The 26,526-nt window shown below is 35.0% G+C and overlaps 1 protein-coding gene across 3 annotated transcripts in view; it reads left to right on the plus strand.

Annotated features, from left to right (window-relative positions):
• The window catches only part of TLK1 (tousled like kinase 1), a 70,058-nt gene that overhangs the window by 31,296 nt on the left and 12,236 nt on the right, over positions 1-26,526 (plus strand). For all 3 annotated transcript variants that reach the window (XM_027678591.1, XM_027678588.1, XM_027678590.1), the window contains exons 4-13: positions 3,929-4,004; positions 6,534-6,580; positions 6,943-7,029; positions 8,134-8,223; positions 9,069-9,161; positions 10,380-10,490; positions 12,225-12,361; positions 13,614-13,802; positions 20,597-20,663; positions 24,267-24,364. In XM_027678591.1, coding sequence (XP_027534392.1) covers positions 3,929-4,004; positions 6,534-6,580; positions 6,943-7,029; positions 8,134-8,223; positions 9,069-9,161; positions 10,380-10,490; positions 12,225-12,361; positions 13,614-13,802; positions 20,597-20,663; positions 24,267-24,364 — 995 coding nt within the window. The remainder of the gene's footprint in view (positions 1-3,928; positions 4,005-6,533; positions 6,581-6,942; positions 7,030-8,133; positions 8,224-9,068; positions 9,162-10,379; positions 10,491-12,224; positions 12,362-13,613; positions 13,803-20,596; positions 20,664-24,266; positions 24,365-26,526) is intronic.

A 26,526-nucleotide genomic window follows, 5' to 3' on the forward strand; every position in this document is an offset into this window, starting at 1 on the left:
TGCATCTGGCTACTTATGTGCTGTAATACTATAAAAAGTATACTGTAGTTCTTCATTGTGGGATTTTTTTGTTTTGTTTTTTGTTTGTTTCAATGGTATGACCTTGAAGCTTTCACAATAACAGTGATGGTAGTGTGAAAATACAAAGACCTGCTCATTCGGGAAGCAGTGCCATCATTTGATGTTGAGAGAGCACTGTTGTATTACAATAGGTTTGGGGAGAAAAAAAATAGAAATGCCAATCTGAGAATCATTGAAATTAATTAATTTCTAGCAAGAATGTCAGTTTCTGATCGAATTGTGATGGTACATTCATGTCATTATTATGTGCTTTCATCATGTAGTGGCACATGAAAAGAAAGTGAGTCTTTCATACTTAGTTTTTAAAACAAGGAAGGCTTCCCACACACACCACTTTTTGTTTCTCTGGTGTGATTTTTTCCTTTTTTACTTTTTCCATAAAGTATTGCAGAAAATGCAACTGTTAGAACTGTAGTCTCTTTTTTTTCTGTCTGATGGATGTATGAAGATGGGCAGATTACTTGAATAATAGTTTTAATAGAGGTAAGCTTTGATCTGCAAAATAACTTAAAACTAGGCTTTATTCTGGATTCAGTACAGTATTTTGAGCAATAAACATTAGCTGAATGTTTGATCTTGATATCCAGACCAGTACTCTAGTTTCTTTTTAAAGGTATACATTATTTTTATTTTATTAAATGCTTTGTTGCTGTGGTGCATGGGTCTTGAGTGTTTATTAGCTACTTGTAGTTAAGATACGAATCCTAAATTGGCTACCTCAGGTTGCGAACAAGTGCCTATGGTAGTCTTCCAATATTTTGGACTTCCCCACCATTCCTCATGAAAATAAATTGTTCCTCCTTGTTTTGATTGCAAATACATTCTTTTATTTATAACTAGTATTTTTTATTCTCTGAAGATATTGATTTATTTAGGGGAGGACAGCTTTGTCTGTGGCTTGATTTGTCCAGTTTGATTAGTTATTTAAATGTTTTGCTCAGCTTGCTTGTCGCTGTTTAGTTGCTGCAGATTCCAGTAGTACTGAACCCTCATTATAAATGTAATTTCAGAATTAACTAAAGTTTTGATCTAATTAGAATTTAAAATGTGTTGCAGGGGAAAACAGCACTCCTGTATTTGTTTGCTGTAGTTATAAAGCTTTAGGGGAGGGTAGGATTTAGCAAAAAATGATAGTGGAAAACTAGGGACTCATTCATTATGCATATGAAAAAAATCTTAACAACTAAACCATTATAGCTATTAAGCATACTAAAGATTTCAGTGTTGAGATACAAAAAAAAGTAAAAATTTGATTTTATAGCACATTATTTTATTTTTTTCCTTCTACAAAAATAACTTCCTGAATTATGTTGTTAACAGTTTTACAATAATGGTAAAGAATATTTAACTATATATAAAATACATAAAAATACTTATCTGAGTGTTTATTAAAAGGAGATTAACTAGTTCATAATTGGTACTTAGAAATGTTTATTTTCTAAAAGAGGATATGAAAACCTGAGATTTAAAATTATAAATGTAAAAAGAAGACTCAGGGAAGCACAGTGAATTGAGGGGAAAACTAGGATCAAGACCACTATGTGTGAAGCTCTGCTGATATGCCAATCTGTGTGTGACTTTAACAGAACTTTACAATCTAGCATTGGATAACCTCAAAACTGTTTTGTCTTGCTTATGAAATAGTAGGATTTTAATCTAAATCTTGGTTATATATAAACACTTCTGAAATGACAGAAAGCAGCTTCATTTATTAGGAGAATACTCTCTGGCTTCATTAGTCTTCAATTTCTTGTAATTCATATGATTCCACTCATTAGGAAGGATTTTGGAGAATATTTTCTAGTGATTGATGTATGCTGTACATTACCATGTGAATTTCGTGCTTAGGAAAGGTGAACATGACCTTGTTGGGTAACCTCATTAATAACCTCATTAGTGTGCTAATACTTTCTAGTTTGGAAGGTTAAATTAAACACTGAAAGAAATCAGAAGAGCTTAAGGAAATAGACACTTATGAATTATTTGAGTTTTAAAACTATAAACCTCTTTAAATGTCTGGTTTTTAGATACAAGTCACAGCAGTTGGAAGCTAATTTTGGTGGGGGAAATCTTAAATGTTTTGTCATTAATTAGCTTTTAAACAAAATTTTTTTTTTGCTTGCTATGATAGGTAAAACTGACTACATTAGAATGTAACTGCAAAATTAAAAGCTGGAAAATAAGAATAACATCAAAATTCTTGGTCAAGTAGTTTCAATTTTGGTTATGGAAAAATAGCTTAATAGTACCTATTTACCTGGCAGTAATTGCAAATTATTAAAGTAGTATTTCTAATCTATGCATTCTGCTTTTTGAATCATACAGTCTTGAAATAACTTCATTTCCAGGAGTCTGTGTTGTATAGTTTGCTAATGTATGATAGCACTGGAAAAGGTGCAAATGTATTTAATTTGAACTTAATTTGTAGCCTGATAATACAATTATAATACAATGCCCTTATAATTGTAAAACTTCCAAAGATGTTTTTATGAAGCTATCCACATAACTCTCCTAACTTAAATACATGATATAGGTAAGAAAGACCTTTCTTGTTCTGCTGGTTCTTTTATAGACTCACAATTTTCTACGGATCACAGGTAGCTTAAAGTGGTTCTTGCCAAAATAAATACTTTAGAATATTTGTAGTAAATTTATATAAGAAGATATCCGCCTGAAGATTTTGGAAATGAAACATCCTTGAAATGCTTTTAGTGATGGTTGAAATTTGAATTGTGATATAATTTGCTGTGTTGAGAAAGCATATTTGGAGCACAGAGTGACATACAATAAAATGATAAAATGATCATATAATGAAAAAATGAAGTATCTTATCACTAATCTCAAGTTTAGTCTAAAATATTAGGGACCTTTGATTTATTGATGTTAAAATAGTTCATGTAACAGCTCCTGTGCTTTCTCCAGTTACATATGAGGCACCATGAAGACTGAATACACACACACACACACACACGCCCAGAGCTGCAGTATGTTCTTCTTGAACCAAAGCAGCTTTTGTCATTTAACTTAAGCTGGGGAGACTAACTGGTTTGAATCCTCAGATCAAAGAAGAGGAAATATAATTTAGAGATGCTTCTGATCACAGCCCTTTCTTGTTATCTGTGTTGTACATGCTGATTATAATTTCTAGGCAACTGTATATAAAAATTTATTTTAGAATTATTAACAGATTTGTATTTTTTCACTTATCATTGATGGTTTTCTTACACTTCCTTGACATAAAAATACAATGGGGAGGGGAGGATGACACTTTACAAGTGCATAGATCTTAAAATTTTGAGCGATTGCTCTCTATTTTTTCCTCTTTTTCTTTCTTTTTAATCCTAAGCAGATTCTAGAAATCTATACAGTTTTTATTAGTTTGGAGATGTTTTCTGCACTTCTGAAAATGTGCAACATTATTGGCTTCCTATTGAAGCACTAGAACTTTAAGAACCAGATTATTTCGCTTAAGTATTAAGCTTTAAAACACCCACACTAAAATATGGAGATCTTGATAAAATGTAGCCATAAATGAAACAAAATTAGGTGTTCATAAACCCTGGAATGGATGAAAAGGTATAATTGCTTTAAAGTTAATATGTGGAATTGCTTTTTGGGAAATAATTGAAGAATTATTTCGTACTTTCTTAAATATCTCTTCTAGCTTGTACTTACCAGATTGACCAAAGATCATATTATCTACTTTAACTACTATCTGAAATTGCATGTCTGCTTAATTGTGAAATCATGTTTTATGAATGAGGATTTAAATTTATTTTGCAATAATATAGCAGTAGTATAAATAAATAGAAATGCTGTTGCATCATTTTCTTTTTGTTGTTTTTAGACTCCAGAGAAGAAACAGTCAGAACCTTCCAGAGGAAGAAAAAGAAAAGCAGACACTCAGAGTGAAAGCAGCCAAGGTAAACTAAATTGTAGCTTACTTAGATAGTGATTGCATGTAACAAAGTTTTGACTGTTAGCCTTAAAAATTCTGTAGTTTTGCTTGCATAAAACAGGTATTAGGTTTTGGATGATAAACTACATATTCTCCTCCCCCTCCCGTTTGTCACTGAAAGGGGTGGGCAAGTAAAACATGAATTAAACTGGTAATAACCCAAAAGAATCATGAGCTACTGCGTCTATAACTTGCAGCTGTGATACAATTCTGTGTTCTTTTTGAGAATTATAGCAGCTCTTCTCATGCAAAATACCTTTGTGGTTTGTATTTCTTTTCAGTAGGTAAGGGGAAAAAGGGGTTACAGATTACAATATCTGATTGTTTGTTTTACAGGTATATACAAAAATTGAGTTTTATTCTTCCTTTTCTATGGAACACTGTGGTTGTCTAGAGAGATGGAGAAAGAGGGATGAGACTGATTTCTAGTTTAATATTTACAAAGTTTATTTTTTGTTGTTCCTCTCTTTAGTGTGACTTTTGGGGGAGGAATGATGGAAATTGAACCTCAAGACAAAAATTCATCAAAGGGTAGAGGAAATAGTTCTGATAACATCAGTGTTAGCTTTTTGTTTTATTCTAACTGAGCTAGAAAATTCACTTCAGATATATATCAATGGGCTCTATATCTGAAAGTCTTCATGATGCAACATGCTATTATCAGAAGAATTATGTAGTTTGACTAAAACTGATTTCTTTGTGTTACTTTGTAGACACCTGCTTTGTTCAAAGAACCTGAATGAAATTTCCTATTTCCATTGTTCTAATAGCCTATCCTTCCTGTTACTAATAAGGATTGAAATTAAAGATGATGGAAGTTTCAGGAACTTTTTAACTTAGAAAACATGATTATAATGTCTTATAATTACTATTTTACTGTCAGCAGCAGTGAAACTAAATAGTCTGCACTGCAATGTTCTTTAGGAACTGGCCTAAGAAACTGCAGCTTCTTGGAGTGGTACAGTACAGTTGAAGCACAGTAATGCTGCTATTGTGTTGAAAAAAAGAAACAAGAGATCAATCTCTTGTATATTGCATAGTCAGGATATTGACTTTGTAATATGTAAAATAATCCATAAATGTTGAAGAAAAGTATTGTTTAGAAGATGGAGGTAATTGGAATGTGGAATAAAATCAGTGTAAATCTATTCATAATTGGCTGTGCCAAAATAATTTGATGTATTTCTTCAGTACAGAGTTCTGTTACATTACATCAAATAGATTTTTCTGTACTGAAAAGGAGTGCAGTCTGTCTCATTTATCTGCACAAAACAAATTTTAATTTGATAAAGCGATGCATGAGAATTAAGCATGAAGACAGGAATCACTAGCAGAATTATAGAGTAGGTAAAGAGCTGGCTGGAGAGAAGTAGCAGCACTATGTACACCAACTGGGTAACTAATGGAGAAGTTACCTGTGTGCTGTTTAGGTCTTTGAATTATTTTATCTAATTTTTTCTGTTAAAAGTCTTTACACAGTCAGGGCTGACAAATGTTTCTGTTTCTTCATGTTATTACTTAGTGACACAGCATTATGCAGCAGTACCAATATAGAGTCACATTGGACTAGAATTCATCAGGACTGGAACAGTAGAAAAGCTTGAAAATCTTTGCTAAAAGGTCCAGAATTACATTTTTGGATCTGTAGGCAATGATCTCCTAATTTATCTCAAAAATTTCTTTCTATAAAGTAAAAAGCTTTGAACAATAGTCCATTTCCAAGGTGTCTCCTAACAGGTAGTGTCGCCTGTACAAGAGACAAATACAGTCTTGAGATTTATCGGTCATCCTAGGGCCAAATGAAAGAAAGCATATGTGCATCAGGTAAGGTGTAGGAATGCCACATATGGGTCAGGTCCTCAAGTTGAAGAGAGGTAATTCAAATTACTGCTCCTGAAGTCTCAAAATGTTTGAGATAGAGAAAATTCTGATCTCATTCTCTGGTGTTTATTTCCCTAGTTAACCCTGTGAGTTACCCAATTCTTAATCAGGTTAAGAGGACTGGAAATACTTGTCATCATCCATGCCCACACTGTTATTGGCACTTAGGGAAATCCTCGGGCAGAAAATTTGGGAATAACAACTTGCGTAAAGTATATAGTGCTGGTAGACTTGGTTAATTCAATATTCTGGAAGTGGGTGGACTTTGAGATAGTGCTTGAAAAGGGGAGGGAGTTAGAGCTAAAGGTTTGATGTGTAGGATAGGAGATGAGTTTCCTGTTATCTGGAAGAGGTCTAGAGTTACTGCTAAGTCTACACTAGGTGGTTTAGGAATTGAAGTGTGACTTAATATCTGATTTCTCAATGAATGGAATATGCAAATTCCTTTGTTGTGGCCAATCCTTTAATTACCTGCATAGGGACATCACATATTACCACATCAAAGAAAACCAATTAACAAGTGGTAAGATTTTGCTATAATTACTTTATATGTAAAAATGTAAGGCGCCTCTATAAGTAGTTTATTTAATCCATTCTAATGTATTTGTTGCAGGAAAGAATATTGGGGGACGTGGTCACAAGATTAGTGACTATTTTGAGGTAAGGATTTTGTGTATTAGTAAAATTTACTTTGGTTAAAAAATGTACTTTTAGCTTGTTTTGGATGCTACAGAATTTTGTTTGTAATGAACAGATCTTTTGAGAGATTACACTTTTTTTCTTTATATAAACTTCTTGAGTATTAAACCTTGAAGTAGAGACACAGTCATCTCGGTGCAGCCTGAACTAAAATACGAAAGCCAGTTTATTTCACGCTTTTCTTTAAATGGCTAAAGGCTACACTAATAAAAGTAATACAATCTGATTTACAGATTCTGTGTACAGATGAGCTGTATCATTCAGTAGATGTATAATGTATTTTGATAAGATTGACTAATTGGAGGGCCATATCTACTCTACAGTATCAAGGTGGAAACGGCTCTAGTCCAGTGCGAGGTGTACCTCCTGCAATCCGATCTCCTCAGAATTCACATTCCGCTCCTTCTTCTGTAAGTTTGTGAACTTCATAACTGCTGGACGTAATTTTATAGTTTAAAACCAGGATAATACAAAATAGTCTATATTCAAGGGAAGAGTTTTCAAAGGAAGGAGTCCTTGGGAAACGTTCATTCTTTAAACATTAAAAAGAAAAAAGGATCAAACTAAGTATTAAAACTAAATTTTTCTCTTTACACTGAGACTTTGTTTTTATTAAACATCTTTTTAAAATACAAAGTAATTATGTAAAATGTTGAATAAATATTAAATATTATAATGACATCTATTCATAAGTCTCACACAAAAAAGAGGAGATTTTTTCTTACTTGTGAGGAAACTGAACCCCTTACTTGGGACTTTAAAATCTCAGTTTTTGATAAATCATAATTTAAAAAAAATAATTTAATACCTAATTTACCTTTAAAATTCTCTTTGTTGGTCATGCTAACTCATTTTTTTCCCTTCTCATAAGCACGATTTCAGTGCTCAGCGTACCCACATGTTTTTTTAAATGGCTAAACAAATTTTGCCAGTTGCAGAAAAGATTTGTTTTCTCTGATGGTAGACCTCAGCTTTTATTCCATGTAGTTTCAACTTCAGGCATCCTCTTTTTCTTGCCAACAGTGTGGAGTGTAATACAGATTGTGGAATTTGGCTTGAAAAAAATCTCATTCACACAAACTATGTTCATTAACAGGATTTGTGTTCTGATCTGCACTAGCTTCCCCTTTCTGGTTCTCCCACGGGAAATAACCACTCCAAAAATAACTCACATTATTCTTGAGTTGTGAAAGCTCAGAATCAGAAAAATAAGTCTGTGTAAGACTGACATCACCTTATGTCAGTCTTGTATTGTCTTAAATCTTTCAGTCTGTTTCCCAAAAGTGACAATCCTAATTTTCTCAGTGAATATATTGCATCCTTTCTGAACTGCAAGTGATGCATATCAGCATAGCAATAGCTCTCAATGCAGTGCTGCAAGTAGTAGCTTGTGTAATACAGATACCTTGTTTCTCTATTCTTCCAGATTTTTTCTGCCATGAGTTGTAACAAGGCTATGTTCATAATTAAATATTACAGTTGTATCTAAAATACTTTGTTTTCGTACCTTTCAGGTTCGACAGAATAGTCCTTCTCCTACTTCATTAGCTTTCGGGGACCACCCTATCACACAACCAAAGCAGTTATCTATTAAAATTACTCAGGTAACTTTTTGAGTAGAGTTCTCTTATATCACTTCAGACCACAGAAAAAAAAAAAAGGTAGTTATGTTTATTTCATTATCTTTTAACTTCTAAACTCTTAAAAGCTTTCAAAAGCTTTGCTTTTTACAATTGCCGAAATATTTTCCTAGTAAGTTCAGCAGCTCATAATTTAAGTCTCTCTGATTTGTTTTGTATTCTGTGCTTGCTTGGCTTCCAGCATTGCACTTCATGTGTGCTTAAATGACCATGTCATTTGGTAGATTTTAGCTGTTGTGTGATCTTAGAAGTAGAGGCTGCTCTTTCAGGCACTGTTTGAATTGACAGCTGCCATTGTCATATTGCATTTAAAATCTGACACTGAAGAAGAAAAATGAGGTGGTAATCAAAATGATCAAGACAGAGTTCTGATGTGACTTTCAAAAGCTGAAAGCAGCTGTTCTATCCTCTCTGCCATTTCTGTCGCGATCTGTTCTATCTTTCACATGTTAGTCAGAACAAGGTTACTTTACCTGTTGACCCAATATAGAGAATTTAAAGTAATTAGTTGATATTTATGTTCTTGCCCTGTTTTATATGCTTTTTTAATGAACAGTAACTTCTCAGTTAGTGATGAAATCTTTTGATACTGTTAGTGATTTGTCCCAAGTGTTCACAGTTGCCCTCACGAAGAGGGAAAACGTTTTTGAATAAGAACTTTCCATGACACTTCCAAAATGCATAAAAATAAGATGTGCTGGTCTTGTTGAATGTTTTAAACTAGTTTATTTCTCTGCCTAACAAACACGAGAAAAATAATGCTGTAGTTGTCAAAGGAAAGGATAAATATTTGAAAATGTTCTTTTTAGACTGATCTCACAATGCTGAAATTAGCTGCACTAGAAAGTAATAAAAATCAAGACTTGGAAAAGAAAGAAGGTCGTATAGATGACTTACTCAGGGTAAGTGTTAGACATGGGGTAAAGGTTATTTGTGCAGAACAACAGACAGTGAATATGAGGCAAATATTTTAAATTTTTTTTAAATTACTGTAGGGTTACCTAAATTAAAAGGTATAACAAGTTTTTAATTTCTGTAAAATTTTTTCTTAAATCTAAGAAGTCTGTATAATGAAATGTATAAGGTGTTTTTCTGCTTCTCTGCTATGACTTGTTAATGAGTAAATGTTTATAGACTTCCTGAAGGTACAAAGAAAGCTGATGCAGTTAGCAAGCAGTTGATTAATTCCTTGAGTTCATCCTATAATTTCACCTAACAGGTGTTTTTTGGTTGTTCTATTTGAGAATAGCAGTTACCAGTGGAACAACTGTTGGCAGTTCCAGAATGGAAATGATTGTGATGCAAATTATTACAGGCAATAAATAACTACTTTTTATAAGAAAACTGTGCTATACTGTGCTCTAAGTTTTTTGAGGAAAAAATCTTAATGCTTGTGCTCTTGAAAGAAGTGTTGGAGAGGTGATATATAGAAATATGAAATACGAAACGAACCTGTATTTACAGGCTGTAGTCTGCTTAGTGTTTATATGTGTACATATGTATGTACAATGCAGACAAATACTAACCCATGCAATCATATATTATGAAATGGTACATGTAGACTGTTTGAACACATGTTCAACAGTATGGGATGGACAACCCTAAACACTTTTTAAAATTTTCTTTTAATCAAAATAATACTGCTGTGGGATTTTTAAGGTAATAAGTTAAATATAATTGGAACATAGGGAATTTGTTAAACTTCCCACTCAGATGATTGAAACTGTTATCATTGTGAAGTTTTTGTTTCCTTTTAAATTAAAAATGTTAGGATTTCACATGACTTCAGCAATCAGATATAAAGAATCTGGAGCTAAAATTAAACTTACAGTTTAACACTGGAGAGCTGGAAAAGAGATAGGTTCAGAGCTTTTACGTATTACTTGTATGCTGAATGCTTTGTAATACAGAATACAGGACAGTGTACAGGAGATAAAAAAGGAAGCAAAGCATCCTTCTACAGATAGGGATAGATCTGTGAAATGAAATTTTTGTAGATAGATGTTTATGCATGTTCCTTACTTTAGTCATGTGAAGGTAGATACCTTTATTTTCTGTGAGAGCTGATTAAAAAAATAGTGTTTCAATATATCTTTTCATATTTTGTATGTATCTGTTAGGCTAACTGTGATCTTAGAAGACAAATAGATGAACAACAAAAGCTACTTGAAAAATATAAAGAAAGGTTGAACAAATGTATTTCAATGAGCAAGAAGCTTCTAATTGAAAAGGTAAGCTCACTGCTTTTAAAATCTTTGTGATAAAAACTGGGAGATTGCTCTAGAACTCCATTATGATTCCTTCATTTTCTCTTCAGCTTTTTCACATTAGTCTCTTGAGAATGAAACTATCCATGGGTCTCTATCTGGCAGTGTGTTTATAAAACTGAATAGGAAAAATAAAATGCTTTGCCTTTTTCAGATTATGCAAAATTTGCCCTTTTTAATTTAAGGATTTTCCCATCACAAGTAATTCAGCTATAGAAAAGCATAAAAGATAAGAATTTAGTATGTGGCATAGTTTCATGGACTAACTGTAAGATCACAGTGGATTAAAGAATTTCTAAACTTAATCTGTTGTGGAGAGGAGACTATTAAAATCTCTTTGTGAGACACTTAAGTGGCTGAGATAATTTATGATGTAAAATGCCATGTTAGCTCAGAATTAATGGGAACAAGGAAATGAAGGTGACTGTTCACCGTCATACTACTATGAAAGAAATACTTACTTGAAATTTAATGCCAATTATATTTCAACTAGCAGCAGTTTCTTAGAAGACAAGGATACCTTGTTTCTCTCCCTCTTCTTTAAAATAGTCTTATTAAAAAAAAAAAAGAGAAACATTAAGAAGAAGTGAATAGAAAATCAGCTTATTACAAATTAGGATACAAAAAAGTTTTAAGATAAACAGCCAGGTCTCTTCCCTAATGCTGGCTGCTGGATGCTGCAGTCAGATACAAGGACACAAACTGAGCTGTTGGAGGATTAGGGAGAGTTTCCTCACTAGCATGTCACAAATAAATTACTGCAGTTCTTTTAAGTTCCATCGCGAGGGGAATGCAAGGAAAAGATGCATCAGATCTGTTCAGCATGATAGTAGGTGGGTACCTTCAGACTGAGAATATCACAAGGGCCGTTTGTTGTGAAAGGCCATGCAGACCACTTCCTCATTCTAGGAGTCTGTTTGCACAAAGATCCTTCTTTCTGTCAACTTCTGACTTTTTTTGTGTGTGTGTGATTTTGGGCCATAGAAATTTCTTATAAAGCAAGCGTTTGTAACAATTAAAGGAGTTTCCTTTCATCAGGTGTTCACAGTGCTTTTTCTTCCTCTGCTGAAGGAGACTAGGCAGATTCAATTGTTTGTCACATCCCAAGGATTCTTGTGGTATCAGTGACTGATTCTGAGAAGGGCATCTGCTTCTCTTACTGCAAGTGAATATCTGATTGCAGTTAAGCCTACCTACAGTGCATTCCCACACAGAAGTCCCTGACCCAAGTCAGTTTGGTACAAGTAGTAACAGAGATGCTGTGTCAAGGAAGTTTCCAGGCTAAGTGTAGTAAGTGCACTCCTTCTGATATCTAAGTTGGCTCATTTTTTATAATAGACATTTACAGACAGAATCTTAATTATATGCCTCTATAATGGTGATGCTCTATCAGTTTTGCTGTATTTACAAATAAACTGTTAATTATGAAGAGCAGTGAACTTTATAGGAAAACTGAGCCAAACTCAGATTTTTTTTTTTGTGCATAAATCGTCCTTAGTACTGATTCTGACAGCTGCAGAGTTTGAGTTCCATAGAAATTGAAGTAAATGGAGTAAAATACTACAAGATATTTTCATTTACTCTCCTTTTGTCCCTGCTTTAGAAGGCTGTTGGAGGAAAAAAAACTGAGTGTTTTATTGACTTTATGAACACTTTAGTTTACTAAATATGAATTTGTTGTTGTTGTTGTTTTCTTAGAGCACACAGGAGAAGCTGGCAAGCAGAGAGAAGAGCATGCAAGACAGATTACGCCTGGGGCATTTTACAACAGTTCGTCATGGTGCTTCATTTACTGAACAGTGGACAGATGGCTTTGCATTTCAAAATCTTGTGAAGTTAGTCAATGCTATGTTCTTAAAATTCTCACTAATTGTTAGTTCCCTCTAGTGGATTTTTTTATTACTAATGTTCTAGGATTGGAGCAGCTTTTCATATGTTGTGTTTTGCTTTGCCTTTTGAAGACTGAGAATACAGTACAGAACTCCATTAGTCAGCTGAGGGAATACTAAGGCTGAGTGTCTTTGAAAGACAGTTTGGTTTCACTTAGTTTTAACTGTCCTTAGAAAAGCGTGAATGTAGTAAATTAGTAGCACGTAATTATTCATCTTATCTCGTAGAAAGAGCTATAAAACTAATCAGTGATTTTTCAGGAAGCTAACCATGTATCACTGGTGGTCATCGGGGCAGATGAGGTCTGTGAAGTTCTCATTGGTGACTTTCATGTGCTGCATCATCACAGTAGCAGTTTTTTTAGGCATCCTGCTGCTCCTCAGTGCCACGAAGGAGGAGTGACAGATCTGGCAGCCTCAGATAGGGTTTAGTGCAAGTGGATGGGGGAGAGCAATCACCTGGAAAAGAGATGCTGTAGCAGGTATTTCTGCAGAGATAGGGCCAAGGGAAAGGGCTCTGGGAGGCAGTTGGAGATGGTGGTAAAATAATTACACAGTACTTCAAAAGGTGTTATTTGGTAATGAATTTGATTCAATCTTTGGAGGTATAGATAGATATAGAGAGAGGTGTTTAAAAGGTAATTCACCAAGATTTTAGTTTTTGAAGGGCAGCATGTAGTCTTAGCATTATGTGATTGCTTAGGGCATTGTTTCTCTAAAACAATCTTAAAAACAGAGACTGTAGGTGTGTTTTGCATAAAAGCTGTAATTGTCATATGACCAAACTGATAACTTATTTGGCAACAAGTCAGATCAAATTCAGTATTTGGGCTATAAAAATTAGGTGTAATCTCTATTGATTCTGTTATGGGGTTTTTTGATGGTATAAAAGAAGGTATCTACTAGCTCAGATGTATTTTTTTTTCTATTACTAGTGCAGAAGTGATGTGTAAAACTTTCAAAAACACAACAAAACAACCCAAAACAAACCACCACATATTTAAAAAGTAAATTGTGCCATAACTTTAGCAAAATGTTTCCACCTCATGAAGAACACCAGTGTTCTTTTTCCTAGGAAACATTTTCACACATACAGTAAGTTTTCAAAAATTTCTAAATGCCTTAGCAGTTAAAAAGATAGTTCTTTGAAAAATGCAAATGGATCAAACTTTAATAAAGCTTTTTTTGGGGTTTACAGGCAGCAAGAATGGGTGAATCAACAAAGGGAAGACATTGAAAGGCAAAGAAAGCTCCTGGCCAAGCGAAAGCCTCCAACTACAAATAATTCTCAGGCACCATCTGCCAATTCTGAACCCAAGCAGAGGAAAAATAAAGCTGTGAATGGGGCAGAAAACGATCCTTTTGTTAGACCCAATTTACCACAGCTGTAAGTTTAACATTTCAATCAGTCTTTTACATAAATTCTCAGATATTGTCTGTGTGCGTTCTATTCAAATAACAGCATAAAAAGACACTCAGTATATTCAGCAGCTATATTCTCACTGAGGACTTGCTGATGTTAGGGAAATTTGCACCACTGTCTATGAAGTTGTTGTACAATTGCACAATTTATTTTTGGTAAAGTCATCAGAGAAAGGACCATTCTGTGTTTATGCAATGTTCCTTATGTTTTCCTGATCTAGAAGTGTCCTTATCCTGGCTTCCTTCTCTTATAATATCGCTGATACCTTTTGAACTTTTCCGTGTTGGTTTAAGAGCTTCTCCTTTAGTTAGAGATAATTTTTTTCCATGTAGTAGTATTTAGTTGACAAGAAAAGCTTTTTTTGGCCTTTGGTATTTGAAGATGTGTCTAAAAACATATGGAAAAAATACCTTTTTCCCCCTTCTGAATGCTAGATCCTGAGACCAGCTGTCAGAAGTTACTGATCCCATTTCACATATTGACAGTGTTGAAATGTTTTGTCATTGAAACATAAAAATTGAGAGCTATTAGAGAACTCTCTTTTTTCAAGGGATATTTTTTCCTGCAGGCAGAAATAGTATAATTCAAGACACAGAGAGATGTGTTCTTGACATTTAATTTTAATATTTTATGAAGTTGCTGCTTGATGATACTTGTTATTGCCCTGATGCTAAGAGGCTGCAGCTGACAGTGTATCTGTTCCTAGTTTATTTTTAAATAACAAGTAACTAACTAGGGTTAAAAAGACTAACAAATTAATCTGTGTTACTTTGCAGAAGTAAGCCACGTGTTGAGTGTGGGCACGTGCCACCTTTACTTGTGGAGGTAGTAATTCATATCTCCAAGGGTGGAGGGTCTATAAATTATTCTGGTTAGATCTGCAAAATAGATAGTTTGGACCATCGAGTTGAAGACAGCTGCATGTGTTTTGCATAATGCATCATTCTTAAATTTCACATTGTGAAGTTGTTTCTCTGTGACAAAAATATGAAAATGCAGTAGTAAGGCTGGCAATGTAAGCAAGTTTTGGTTAGTGTTAGTCCTGTGTTTTGGCAGAGAGCTGAAGGGCCATTGCTCAGTGTGATTCTTTAGTAGTTCTTAATGCCTATGTTTCTTCTTAGACCATAATTAATACTTCTGAATAGTATGGTAAATATTACTGTCATGTTAGTTTGAATGTAATCCCTCCTGTTATTAGAAGTAACATTCATGTAATGGAAAAGACCTGAAAAATTACAGAACTCCTTATTTGCCAGCTTTTGGCCAGTTAAATTCCCATAATCTTATTGCTGCTTTGAGAGGTGATAAAATATAAATTCGGGAAAAAATACAGAGGACATGTTTAGGACAAGATGAATTCCTGGTAATAAACTTCAGAATATTTCGTGGTGTTAACACAGTGTTAAATCATTTCCAATTTACTAAAGGCTCTTCAAATTTTCATTTCATTTGGCTTAACCCGTTGCATGTTAAGTGGCACATGAAAATGCTTGCTGGTTATGGAATTACCAAGAGAACAATCAAAATTGCCCTTTTGTATCCAATACTAGCATAAGTGTAAGCAGTTATTAAATCAAAACTGTTGCGCCTTTTAAGTATCCTAATTTGATCATTATATAATCCAGATATCACATTTACTTACCTGTATGATAAGCTTATAAATTTTGTTTCAGACCTTTGAGAAGATCTGTAATACATCCTGGGATCACAGAATCATTTAGCCACATTATGCTCTTAGGCCTTTCGTTGAAAGGGTTTGTTAATGTTTGAATTTGGGATTTGTTATAACTTTGTATAGTAATATTATGTGTTGACTCCTCTCTGCTTCTCAGTACAGAATTAAATGTTTTGAGTATCTTGGCAAAACATTAATTGTGCACTTCCATTTTAGAGTAAATTTGTCATCTGCTGCACGTGATTCTCTCCTGTTACATTGTGCTTATCACATTGTGCTTATCATTACTTCATAATGATCTTAATTGGTGTAGCCAAATGGAAAAGGGTTCTGTTTATATGAAGCATGAGGAAATGCAGAGCTGCTTTAATGAACTAAACCAGTATTAAATCAGTACAACATATATGCAAGTGATCAGACAGGTCTATTTTAAACATAGAAACAACTTGCTAGAGGTTGTTACCAACAGGTGTCATTACCGCTGCAGTGTTTGCTTTAGAAAATGTCTCCAGCTTCTGGTATTGACAAAATGATTTATAGCTTTGTAACAATCAGTTGTATTGAAGCTTTTTCTGAAAACAGGTGTCAACTATTTTGAAACAGACTGGAGGTGTTGCCTGAGGCATTCCTAATAAGGGAATCGTTTTAGTTTAGCCTAATATACTGTAGTCTCTGATGCACATGTAAAAGCCAAATTTTTGCATTGAAGTTACTGCTATAAAAGTGGCCATCTTGCCAGTATCTTGTGAGTGTAGGTTGGTGTTTTAAGTAACATGCAACAGATGAGTCTAAACACTGTCCTGGTTTTCCATAATTTTTTTCCCTTTTGTGGCCTAAGCCAAAACTAAAAAGTAGTTTCAATTTTGAGAGTTTTTTACTGAGCCAAGTAATTTTATCAGTCTTATATGAAAGGAATAAATTGAAATTTATTTAAAGAAGAAACATTTATTTGAAATAGAGGTTGCCTCCTTAGCCCTGGAAAAAATCTTGTTTGAAAACTATTCCAAATTCTTCGGAGACATGACAGATGAGTCTGTGAGATTATAATGCTAGTCCTTCCTCTGCAGCTTCAGCCGTTTCAGTTGTATTCACTTCCCAGTCACCTCTTCCAATGCTTCCCAGTTCCTCAGTGGTAGCCTGCATGCATCCTTGTCTCTGCATGCAATTCGGAATAGGAGAACAGAGAGAGCTGGCAGAGTTTGTCACTGTAGCTGAACAAATGCATCATTTAGAGGGAGCATTCTGTTCTGTATAGAACAAATAAAAATATTTTCAGAAACTTTTTCAGGCTGAAGTGCCAACAATGTGTCTGGGCTTTACTGGACAAGTAAAGACAGCTCCTTTCCTGGGGCAGTTTCTTTCTAAGGCAAACATGGAAACAATGGGTGAAAAGACATGGTGAAAGATTTTGACTTGGTCAGTATTTGTTCATCCTTGTAGAAACTTGGGGAACTGGAGCGAGAATAACGTTGGACCAGAAAAAAAGAGCTTCAGAAATTGAGGCCAAAAACTTGTATTGGATGTGTATATGTCTGTTTGGGAGCATGGCTGCATTCTGCTGTGCCTGTATATCCAGGATGATATTCCAACTGGGAGAAGAGATGCTTGTAAATGTACCAGGGTTGATTATCGTGAAAACCAAGGAACACTTAGCCAATTTGGTTTTTTGTCTTGTCTGTACCCACTAGTAAGAGTGTTTTGGTCAAAGAAGAAGGTTTTGTCTGAACTTGCGAGGAAAAAGTGAAAAGAAGAGTACTTATGTCTACCCATGCATGTTGTGTCAAAACACTTGCTGATTAGAAAAAAAAAAAAAAGTTTGAATTGGTGATAATCAAGCCTTTCAGGCCAGGAAAGTGGTTCACTTTCTTCCAGCAACAAGGAAAAGTGGCACATCATGGCCCTAAGCATCACAGGAAAATTTTACTACATACACAGAATATGTCCAGTGCGTTTTTGGGAATTTCAGGAATTCATTGCATGTGTTTTAGAGTTTACTTGGCTGCAGACAGTTAAAGTACAAGATTTATTGCACAGTAATTTCAAGCAGAAAAGATACATGGTCAGGACCAGATTGTTGCCACATTAATCCATGCAACCTCTTTCCAGCTGCCCTTCTTCCCCAGTGCTCCTCAGGTTAGCCTCAGACCTGACTGTCTAACTTAAGATGGCAGCAGCAGCAACTGTTTCTGGTTGACGTCCTTCCCCTGTGCTCCTCAACCTTTCTCCCTCCTCATCTGATGAGACCTGTGTGTCTCAGGTGACGGAGGAGCAACGCCTTCTGAGGGAAATGATGGTGTTTTGTAGGTGACTTGGATGGGGCCCTGAGCAACCTGATCTAATAGGTGGCATCACTGCCCATGACATTGTGGTTGGAACTAGAGGATCCTTTCCAAACCAGACCATTCCATGTTTCTTTGATTCTGTTTTCAGAACGTGTCCCCAGCATGCCACCGTCCTGCAAAAGGTGTGGTGAGTGGATGCAGGTAGAAAGTGATGGACTGATAGGAAGCAGTCTCTTGGTTGCTAGGATGTTTTCAGACTGTGCAGCGGGCTGGTAGCCTCTCACCAGGAAACACAGCATACACACTTTCGTTGCTTTACTGTTATTTGTTGTGTGCTATTTTAATATAAACTACAGTATCTTTATAGATAAAAATAATAAACCTAAAAAAACCATTAAGTGTTTCTGAATATGAGGCAATAAAGTTTTGTTTTTCACAACTAAATGAACAAAATCCAAAGTGATTATGTCTGTGTACAGTTTGGTGTTTTTATATGCCTTCCTCCAAAATGTGGTGGTCAGTAACGACAGTTGCAGATTGCTGTGAATCATGCTGTGCCTCTAATAGAGTTAGATTTGTAACAAAATAGAAAAATGGAAAACAGTCATTTATTGGGATATAGCATAGAAACATGGAAAGGGTGACTTTGAGTCTTAATGTTTTCAGTATGACCTCTGACTTGTGCTCTGTGCTCAAGAGGGCTGTTTCAGAACTTTTTGAAAAGCAATACTTGCTAGAGCTGTCTAGGCACTTTATCATAACTGTGTGAATATCTGAGGTTTTATAAATAGGAACATTATTTTCTATGTTGCATTAGTTTTTAAGGGGATCTATGGTTTTAGGGCTCTCAGTGCTCGTTGAAAATTCTGGTAGGTTGTGTAATAAACTTTGTCTTTTCAGTGTGTTTTACCTGTGGCTCAGCTTTGCTAAGTCACCTAAATGCATACACTTTTTCCTGAGAAAGACAGACAAACTGTGTTTCTGGAAATGCACAAACCTGTAATTTATACTGCAGACAATAATCTGGAAAGAACAGTATTCAACCTTGTACACATTGGCATTGATCCTTTGTCTTTTTTAGCTGAGAACTTAATCCATGTTAGAGTAGTTTGCTGTTTTAACAGAAGTATTGAAAAGGTGTCAGGGATGTTGCTGTAAGTTGTCTAGTGTGGCCTTGTTGCTCTCTTGGATAGTTCTAGCAGGTGTATTAAAGCAGGAATTAGAGCATTTCTTTCTTAGGTTTCTTGCTGTTGCTTGGACTGTACAGAAAATGCATTGCCAGCTTTCCTAGCTATTGAGACACCCCATTTCACATTTACTTTAGTTTGCTATAAAAAGAACATAAATGTTAGGTACCAAAATCTGGTACTAAGAGACCTTTTGCCTTTCTTGGAGAGGCAAATTTCTTCACACTATTGCCTTCAGAGTGTTTGGGAATGTCTGTTAACTGGAATACAAGATTGCTTTGATTTCCAGTAGGAAAAAAAAAAAGGCAGGGTAACTTTGTATGATGCTTTGTAAAAGAAAGTATGGCTTCCTTCTCGGATTCTGACAGGATATGATGATGGGTGCTTTTGTTGCCTGATCTGAGTGTTTTCTATACATTACAGATCAGAAGGTTGATGAAATAAATGCAGTCTTGTGAAGATGTTTCTAGTTTCTTGAAAATATAGATGCTGAGGTCAAAAAAGAACCCAGTAATTTTACTGATATTTGATTGAATCAGTCTCCTATCCTGGTCAAATCAGAAAATGGGCAGCAAAATTCAGTATTAATAATATCAGGAATGGAAAGGGCTCTGTGAAAGCTTCAAGACCACCAGTTTTTATTCTAAAAAGGTGCACTCCTTTATTAACAACTTTTGAGACCCCGTAAATACAGGAGTTAGAATTCTGAAAACTATGGTGAACTTCAAGTTTAAAAGGGAGGAAGAAGTTTTCTAGTCTATTAGATTTCTGTGAATTTTATTGAAGTTAGCATTTACTGTAAGAGAAATCTTCCCTTACCTCTGGGGAAACTACTGGTGATTCTTAAGACATTCTAGTTCTTATACTTGCAATATGAACAGCATCTCTAGCCTTCTAAACACCTTGGGTAATTATCTTTCCAGCTGGTAATTGAACTCACAGAAATATGAGAGAGTATATTATACTATTACTTTTAGCTTTGTGTCATGCAAAAAATATTAGATATAGGCAAAACAATAAAAAGTTTAATTTTAATTTGTTTGTAGGGATTTATGTGAACCCTTTTAAGGAGGCCATACCTCTTTCTCCTTCCCCATCCCCTGTTTTTTCCTTTCTCATGTGTGGATGGTTTCTAATCTGGAACTTAAGTCTCTTTGGTTTCTTTTCTTTGGTCGTTTGTCTTCTGTGTCTTTCATTCATCCGATGGATCCTGCCTGCAGTCAGTTCGCAGGCTTCTTAGTTACTAATCTGTATGAACAGTTTAGATCTTCTACATGATAACTGACTTCATGTCCTAGCGAGTTCTATGGACAGTGAGGGACCACTGATATTATTCAGGAGGCACCTAGGTAATCTTACAGGCTATCTGAGAGAACAGATCCAGTGGGAGAGGCAATTAATATTCCAGAATACCAGACAGAGAGGCATTCTGTAAGTATGTTTTGGCACTGAAATTACAAACCAAGATGTTCAGATGATTCAGAAATGTACTTCTAGTATTGTGGTACTAAATAACATAAGATACTGTATATACTGTAGTATTTAAGTAAGAATGCTATTGTTTTGTTTGCCACCATATAAAAGCTTTAATTACATGATTGTTTTGTTTTTCAGTTTGACTCTAGCAGAGTATCATGAACAGGAAGAAATTTTCAAACTTCGATTAGGACATCTCAAAAAGGTATGGGTTTTTTGATCATGACCAAAACCATAAAAACCAGTACTGCCAGAATAAGGAGAGGGCTTGTTGAGAGCTGTCTGATCAGAAACTCTAATACTAAAATTGCTGTACAGCTTTATGCCTAATAGTGGTTTTAGTTTTCTTTTTGTTTGTGCAACTTGCCATAAAAACTGAGAGTAGTAGTGAGTCCATCAAGTAACACTGTACTCATTCCTTAAATCCTTAAAGCAGTGGTAACAGTGATGACACCACCAATACTGCTCTTCCCTTCCTACTTCCTGAGCTCTTGTTTCAGAGCTAAGGAAGAGGAGTCAGCAACGTTTGATATATGGAGGTTTTATGTTAGTTTTTTGACTTTTAAAAACATTCAATTTACAAAGCATTGCATTTTTGAATGAATGTAATGTTTTCATCGTTTGCAGTATCCACTTCAATTGTTGTCAGTTAGCATATTACCTATCACAAGAGAATATAATTTTCCTACTTTTACAGAAAATCTTTTCTCTGTATCTTAAATTATTGTTGCAGTCAGATATTTTACTCCAGTCTTTGACTTTTGAAAAAAACTTTTCTTGAAGCCCATCATTCTAATAAATCTGTGTAGTTAGATAATTATGATATTAACAAACTATTGCTCATTCAAGCAAAGCTTTTGAGGAGTAATTTGTAAAGAAGAATGACAATTGAAGCAGACAGAAATACCTCAACAAGAGTGAAAGAAAAGTACTTGTATGTGCTGCATAGTACTTGAGTTGTTCAGTCAAGACAGGTCATAGTGTTTTTCCCCTTGAAATGTTGCAAGAGTCTGTTTTGGGCCTGTTCTCATCAAATGTAAAGACACCTCCTATATATAAATCCTACTCCAGTAAACTGAACTGGGCCCTGTGAGAATGCTGTTACTGTCTTTAAAGAATATGACAAGAAAATACTTTAATCTGCTAGGGAATCTGCATGTAACTTGCTGGCACTAGTGAAATAGACTGCTCTTATAGTTCATCATTGTTAATGCTTTAGGAATAGCACCAGCTTCACATGAAATTCTGTTAGGAAATTCTGTAGGTTTTTTCCAGTGCTTTAACTTTTTTGAAGTCTAATGGAATTTTGAAGATGAAGGAAGCTGTTACGTAGTTGTTTAATTCTGGAATTTCAGTTTCACCTTGAGCATCAGTTCTGGAGTACTTTGCATAAGAAGAAAATTCCATGACTAAATGCCAGAGGGGAAACTATTTTACTTCTTAGCAAATTATGTTTGAGTATATCTGAAAATAATAATAAAAATACATTCTTGCATCTTAATTCTTATGTGTGGTACAGATTTTGTCATTAACTAAGGAAAACAATTTTATTACCTTCTTTTTACGTGGCTGCATTTCTTTCCTGGTGCTTCTTTGCTAGTTACGTTTTTTTCCTTCCTTCCCACAGCATATACTGTTTTGCTCTCTGCTCCTCTTCCTTTTCATTCTCCAGATGCTTTCCTGGTGCTCTTATTTTTGGTGCCCTGTATATGCTGCCACCACCAGTTTTCTTTTCCTTCTGCTACCCAGGAAATTCTTTTCCAGCTAGTGGCTTTGGTCCTGGAGAGAGGCTCTTGTTTTCTTACTTCCTTTTATATAGCAGTGACCTGAGGCAGCTAAGCTGGTTCATTCTTGCTTAAAGGTATTCACAGCCCGAGTGTCCTAAATAACAGCTGGAAACAATGCAACCAGCCAGTTCTCTTTGGACTAACATTGGCCTGTGAACCACATTTTGAGAACCACTGAATTGCATAATATATGAACAAAAAAGTCCAAAAGAGGCATAACTGATGGATTTTTTTTTTTGTCAGCCTTTGGGAAGAACATAGACAATTGTGTGTGTATAAGTGTGTGGCCATTGTTGTGGGGAGAAGGACTAGAATTCTTTATGAAGGACTACTGGGTTACGAGGAACTGCCTGTCATTTCAGGATATTTAACACAGAACTGCAGGGAAGCATCTAAATATAAAAAAAAGAGTATAACGTTGTATAAACAGGAAAAAACCCCTAATTCTTGACATCATATTTTAGGAAGAATGAATGGTCCACCCAAATCTGCTAGCAGATTAGAACTACTTAGTCCAACTTTTAAATTATTAGGAATTTAATTTCATTTTCTGAATGAAGGTTCATCTCATGTCTTGTTTTTGGATAAGAGTTTTTTCCATGGTTTATGGGGAGGGTTTCAGAATACCCAATGAAGTCATCTAGTTTGGACTCCTCAACTCATTGGATATGTGGTCATTTAATGTGTGGTTTAAATTATCAAATGCAGTTGTTGTTTCAGAGTATGAGTTTATGATATACAATGTTTGAAAATACTAGCTTTATGCCATTTTCTCTCTACCCTGCTGACTTCTGCCTCCATCCCCTAGTGCTATGACTTGTTGCCCTGTTGCTTTTACCAGCACCACCAAGTTGTACAGTCACAGAATAAATTCTGTTGGAGAACTGATCTAGCTTCTTTCAAAGAGAAAATATGTATTTTATTGTGATGGTTGTGTCTTTTTTCTTTTTTTTTTCTTTTTTTTTTTTTCTTTTAAAGAAAAGATTGATCAGTATTCTGGTTTGATTTATCATGTGGCTGTGCAAGAGACTGTGCCAAAATCACAAGAGATGATGAGGGGGACTGCTGCTAAAAAAAATATGTATCAGATGCCAGGCCTTTTTTTTTCCTTTTCAGATAGAATAATTCCATAATTACGAGCTTTCTGATACGGATGAATTTTGTCTCCCCTTTCTTCAGACTTTCAAGTTCTAGAGGCACTGACTCTGAAATCTATAATAACTACAGTGTCTTTCAGTGAAGTATATCTTTCAGTTTGAGTATAGATACATAGATTTCCACAAATTAGCATCATGAATTCTTTTCTTTTTTAGAGAATCTGAATAAAAAATTATTTTGTTGTTCTCTGATATGTAGCATAAAGATGAGATAAAATTAAGTGCTGAAATTAGTTAGGCAATGTGCCTCCTACCTGACATGCTTCTTTTGAAATTGCACTTAAATCTTAGGCAATAAACATTCTGCATTTGTTATTTTAATAAGATACAAATGGGAAAATCTTTTTAAATTACATTGGTTTTCCTGTCTTGTAGCAGCACCTTAAGATTTCTGCTGTAATGATGTACTCTTTTCTTCTTTTCCTTGATTTGAACTTCAGCCTCAAAATATTTTAAATGTCTTTTCTTAATATGTTGGTTTGTACAAAATCTGTAACTGCACATATCTCAATTTTTTCTCTTTTGGACATCAATTTCAGACCGCTTCCCAGATAATTTATCTCCTTGGCTGAGGTACAAAACCCAGCTGCCTCTTATTTCAGATAGCATCCCTACAGTGCAGAACAAAACTGTGAACATCTCATTACCTGTGGGTTCATGAACAGAAAGGTTCCTTGAAACAGGCTTTTGCCTTATCTTTCTGAATTTTTCTAGCTTTAAGAGAAAAGCAATGCTTTCTTCTGGTTCAGCAGGGTTTTGTGATGTAATGTTCCTTCATCACCACTAGTATTGATGCAGGGGTAAAAATACCCTTTTCAAATGGGGAGTAAATGAGCTTTTATATTTCCTTCTTTTCATTTGCAGGAGGAAGCTGAAATACAAGCAGAACTTGAACGTTTGGAAAGAGTTAGGAATCTTCACATAAGAGAACTGAAAAGAATAAATAATGAAGATAATTCACAGTAAGATAGTGTCTGAATTTTGCATGTCTGTTTTTAAAATAATGCTCTAAAATTACACTTTACAGAGGAGATTTTTTTTGGTTCTCTGTGTTTATGTACATATTTTAAACACCAACTTAATTTAAACTTAAAAAATTAGAATTACTTATAATTTGGTGAAGTTATTAATGGTTTTGTTGAATATGCAGGAAATAACATATATATATATACACACACAGCTTATAGTGGAGAGCTAAAACTTGCTACACCATATTAGTAGGGTAAAAAAAATACTTGTAAGAGAACCTAGTGCAATTCACTTAGCTGACAATAATGCAAGAAAATGGCAGGGAAGTTTGCTGCGATTTTGTGCAGCAGTTAAAATTAGTTTTGGTTTTATGGCACTGTAATTTCATTCCTACTAGGTACAGGTACCTAGCAGGAAAAAGCTGTATTACTTTAAATGTTACTCTACTTCACCTTGAATAGCAGTGTATCATAATGTTAAATTGTTATTTAATATTAACTATTACTGTGTAGATTTGAAAGTAATAATTACGTAACTTAAAAAATTAAATCTGTTTTCCATGATGATGAATACAGACACTAACACTTCATTTTCACCCACACTTTCAGCTGGCACTGTTGTTTAAAAGGAACTGATTCTGCCTCTCCCTGCCTACTTTGCCCTTTTTCTGTGCTTGCAATGGCATTTCTTTACTGAACAGATACTGGAAATTGATCCAAGTTAAAACCAGCTCCTGTGGTCAATATTTTTCTGAATTAATTTTAACCCTGGATCAATTGCCTGGTCTAGTTCTCTGCCCCGGTTGCAAAAATGTTTATGCTGCCATGGGGAGAGAGGGCAGTGCAAGGGTGGAATGAGCCAGGGGGAAGGACATGATGGGACTGGACTTCTTGCATTCTACACTAGGAAATGTAAATGAAACAGTAGCCTTAAGCCTTCCAGATTTTATTTTATTTTTTACTTTTTATACACAATAGAATTATGTATACACTAAAACACTAAAAGAACTAGATATGAAATTTTGCTTAACTGTTCTAATGGTCCCTGTACCTACCCTTCAGTAATACAGAAATTTTTTGTTACCCTGTGGCTTTAGTGCTAATTTGTATCTAAACTAGTGTTGTGTTTTGGATATGAAAAGTCATGGGTGTTGATGCTTACACATTGATGGCAGAATCTTTTTAAAGTAAGTGTCCTACAACAAGTAAACAAGGTTAAATGACAACTTTTTTTAAATCTTCAATGTTTGCATTAGAAGAAGGGATTTTTTTTTTAAAAAGGACCCTTCAACAATAGGTAATAAATGGCACAAAAAAATGACAGGCTTTGACTGTGTAAATATTGCCTGTGTGGGGGAAAGAATGTCCAAATTACAGTCGCAGTTGAAAACAGTTACAGGAGATGGACAAGCAGGATACTGCAGCTTCACTGCTCACTGTCTGTAGTCAATGTTGACACATTTTATGGTCCAGAACAAAAAGCTTTAAACTGTGTTTTCATGGTTTTGTGGGAGTTTAGAGAAGTATTTACAAAGTGGCCAAGCCACAGTTCCCAGTCATCCCATAGAAGAGAGAAGCAATGGAGAAGTAATTTAGGTCTGTTGCCCCTGCTGTCTCTCCTGACATGTCTTGGCAAATCTGGCTGTTTGGTAAGGGAGAGGGTTCTGAAGCAAAGCAGCTGTAAGATTCTGGCTCAAATCCTGCTGAGTTTTCAGCTTCCAGCTGTGGTGTAAAGCTAAACCTATTTTCTTATTCCAGCAACAAATCCATCTACATATGGGTTAACATGTATGTCTGCAACTGCACTGGGGTAACAGGACAAGTTGAGAGTGCAGGTTAGGGCTTCCCTGTCTGGGTTTGGAGCCCCTGTGATGTTGTGGTGCAGGTTCTTAGCCATGGAGAGCCACACAGTAACAAAATCAGCAGTGGAGAGGGAAAGTGGTAAGATTCACAAGATTAGCCCTGCTAGAGGCCCTACTAGAGGCCCTACTAGAAGGACCAAGAAAATATGAATCTAAATTTGTTGTGTGGTTTTAAAGAATTGGACTACTGGTCACATGACATCAATTGCCTAATGATGCTACCTCAAAATTTGTTATCTCTTCTACACTGAATGTGTTAATAACTGTTAATGGGTTTTTAAAAAAATATTTAGC

Source organism: Neopelma chrysocephalum, unplaced genomic scaffold (assembly GCF_003984885.1).
Source record: "Neopelma chrysocephalum unplaced genomic scaffold, ASM398488v2 Primary Assembly neopelma1_44, whole genome shotgun sequence".
Lineage (NCBI taxonomy): Eukaryota > Metazoa > Chordata > Aves > Passeriformes > Pipridae > Neopelma > Neopelma chrysocephalum.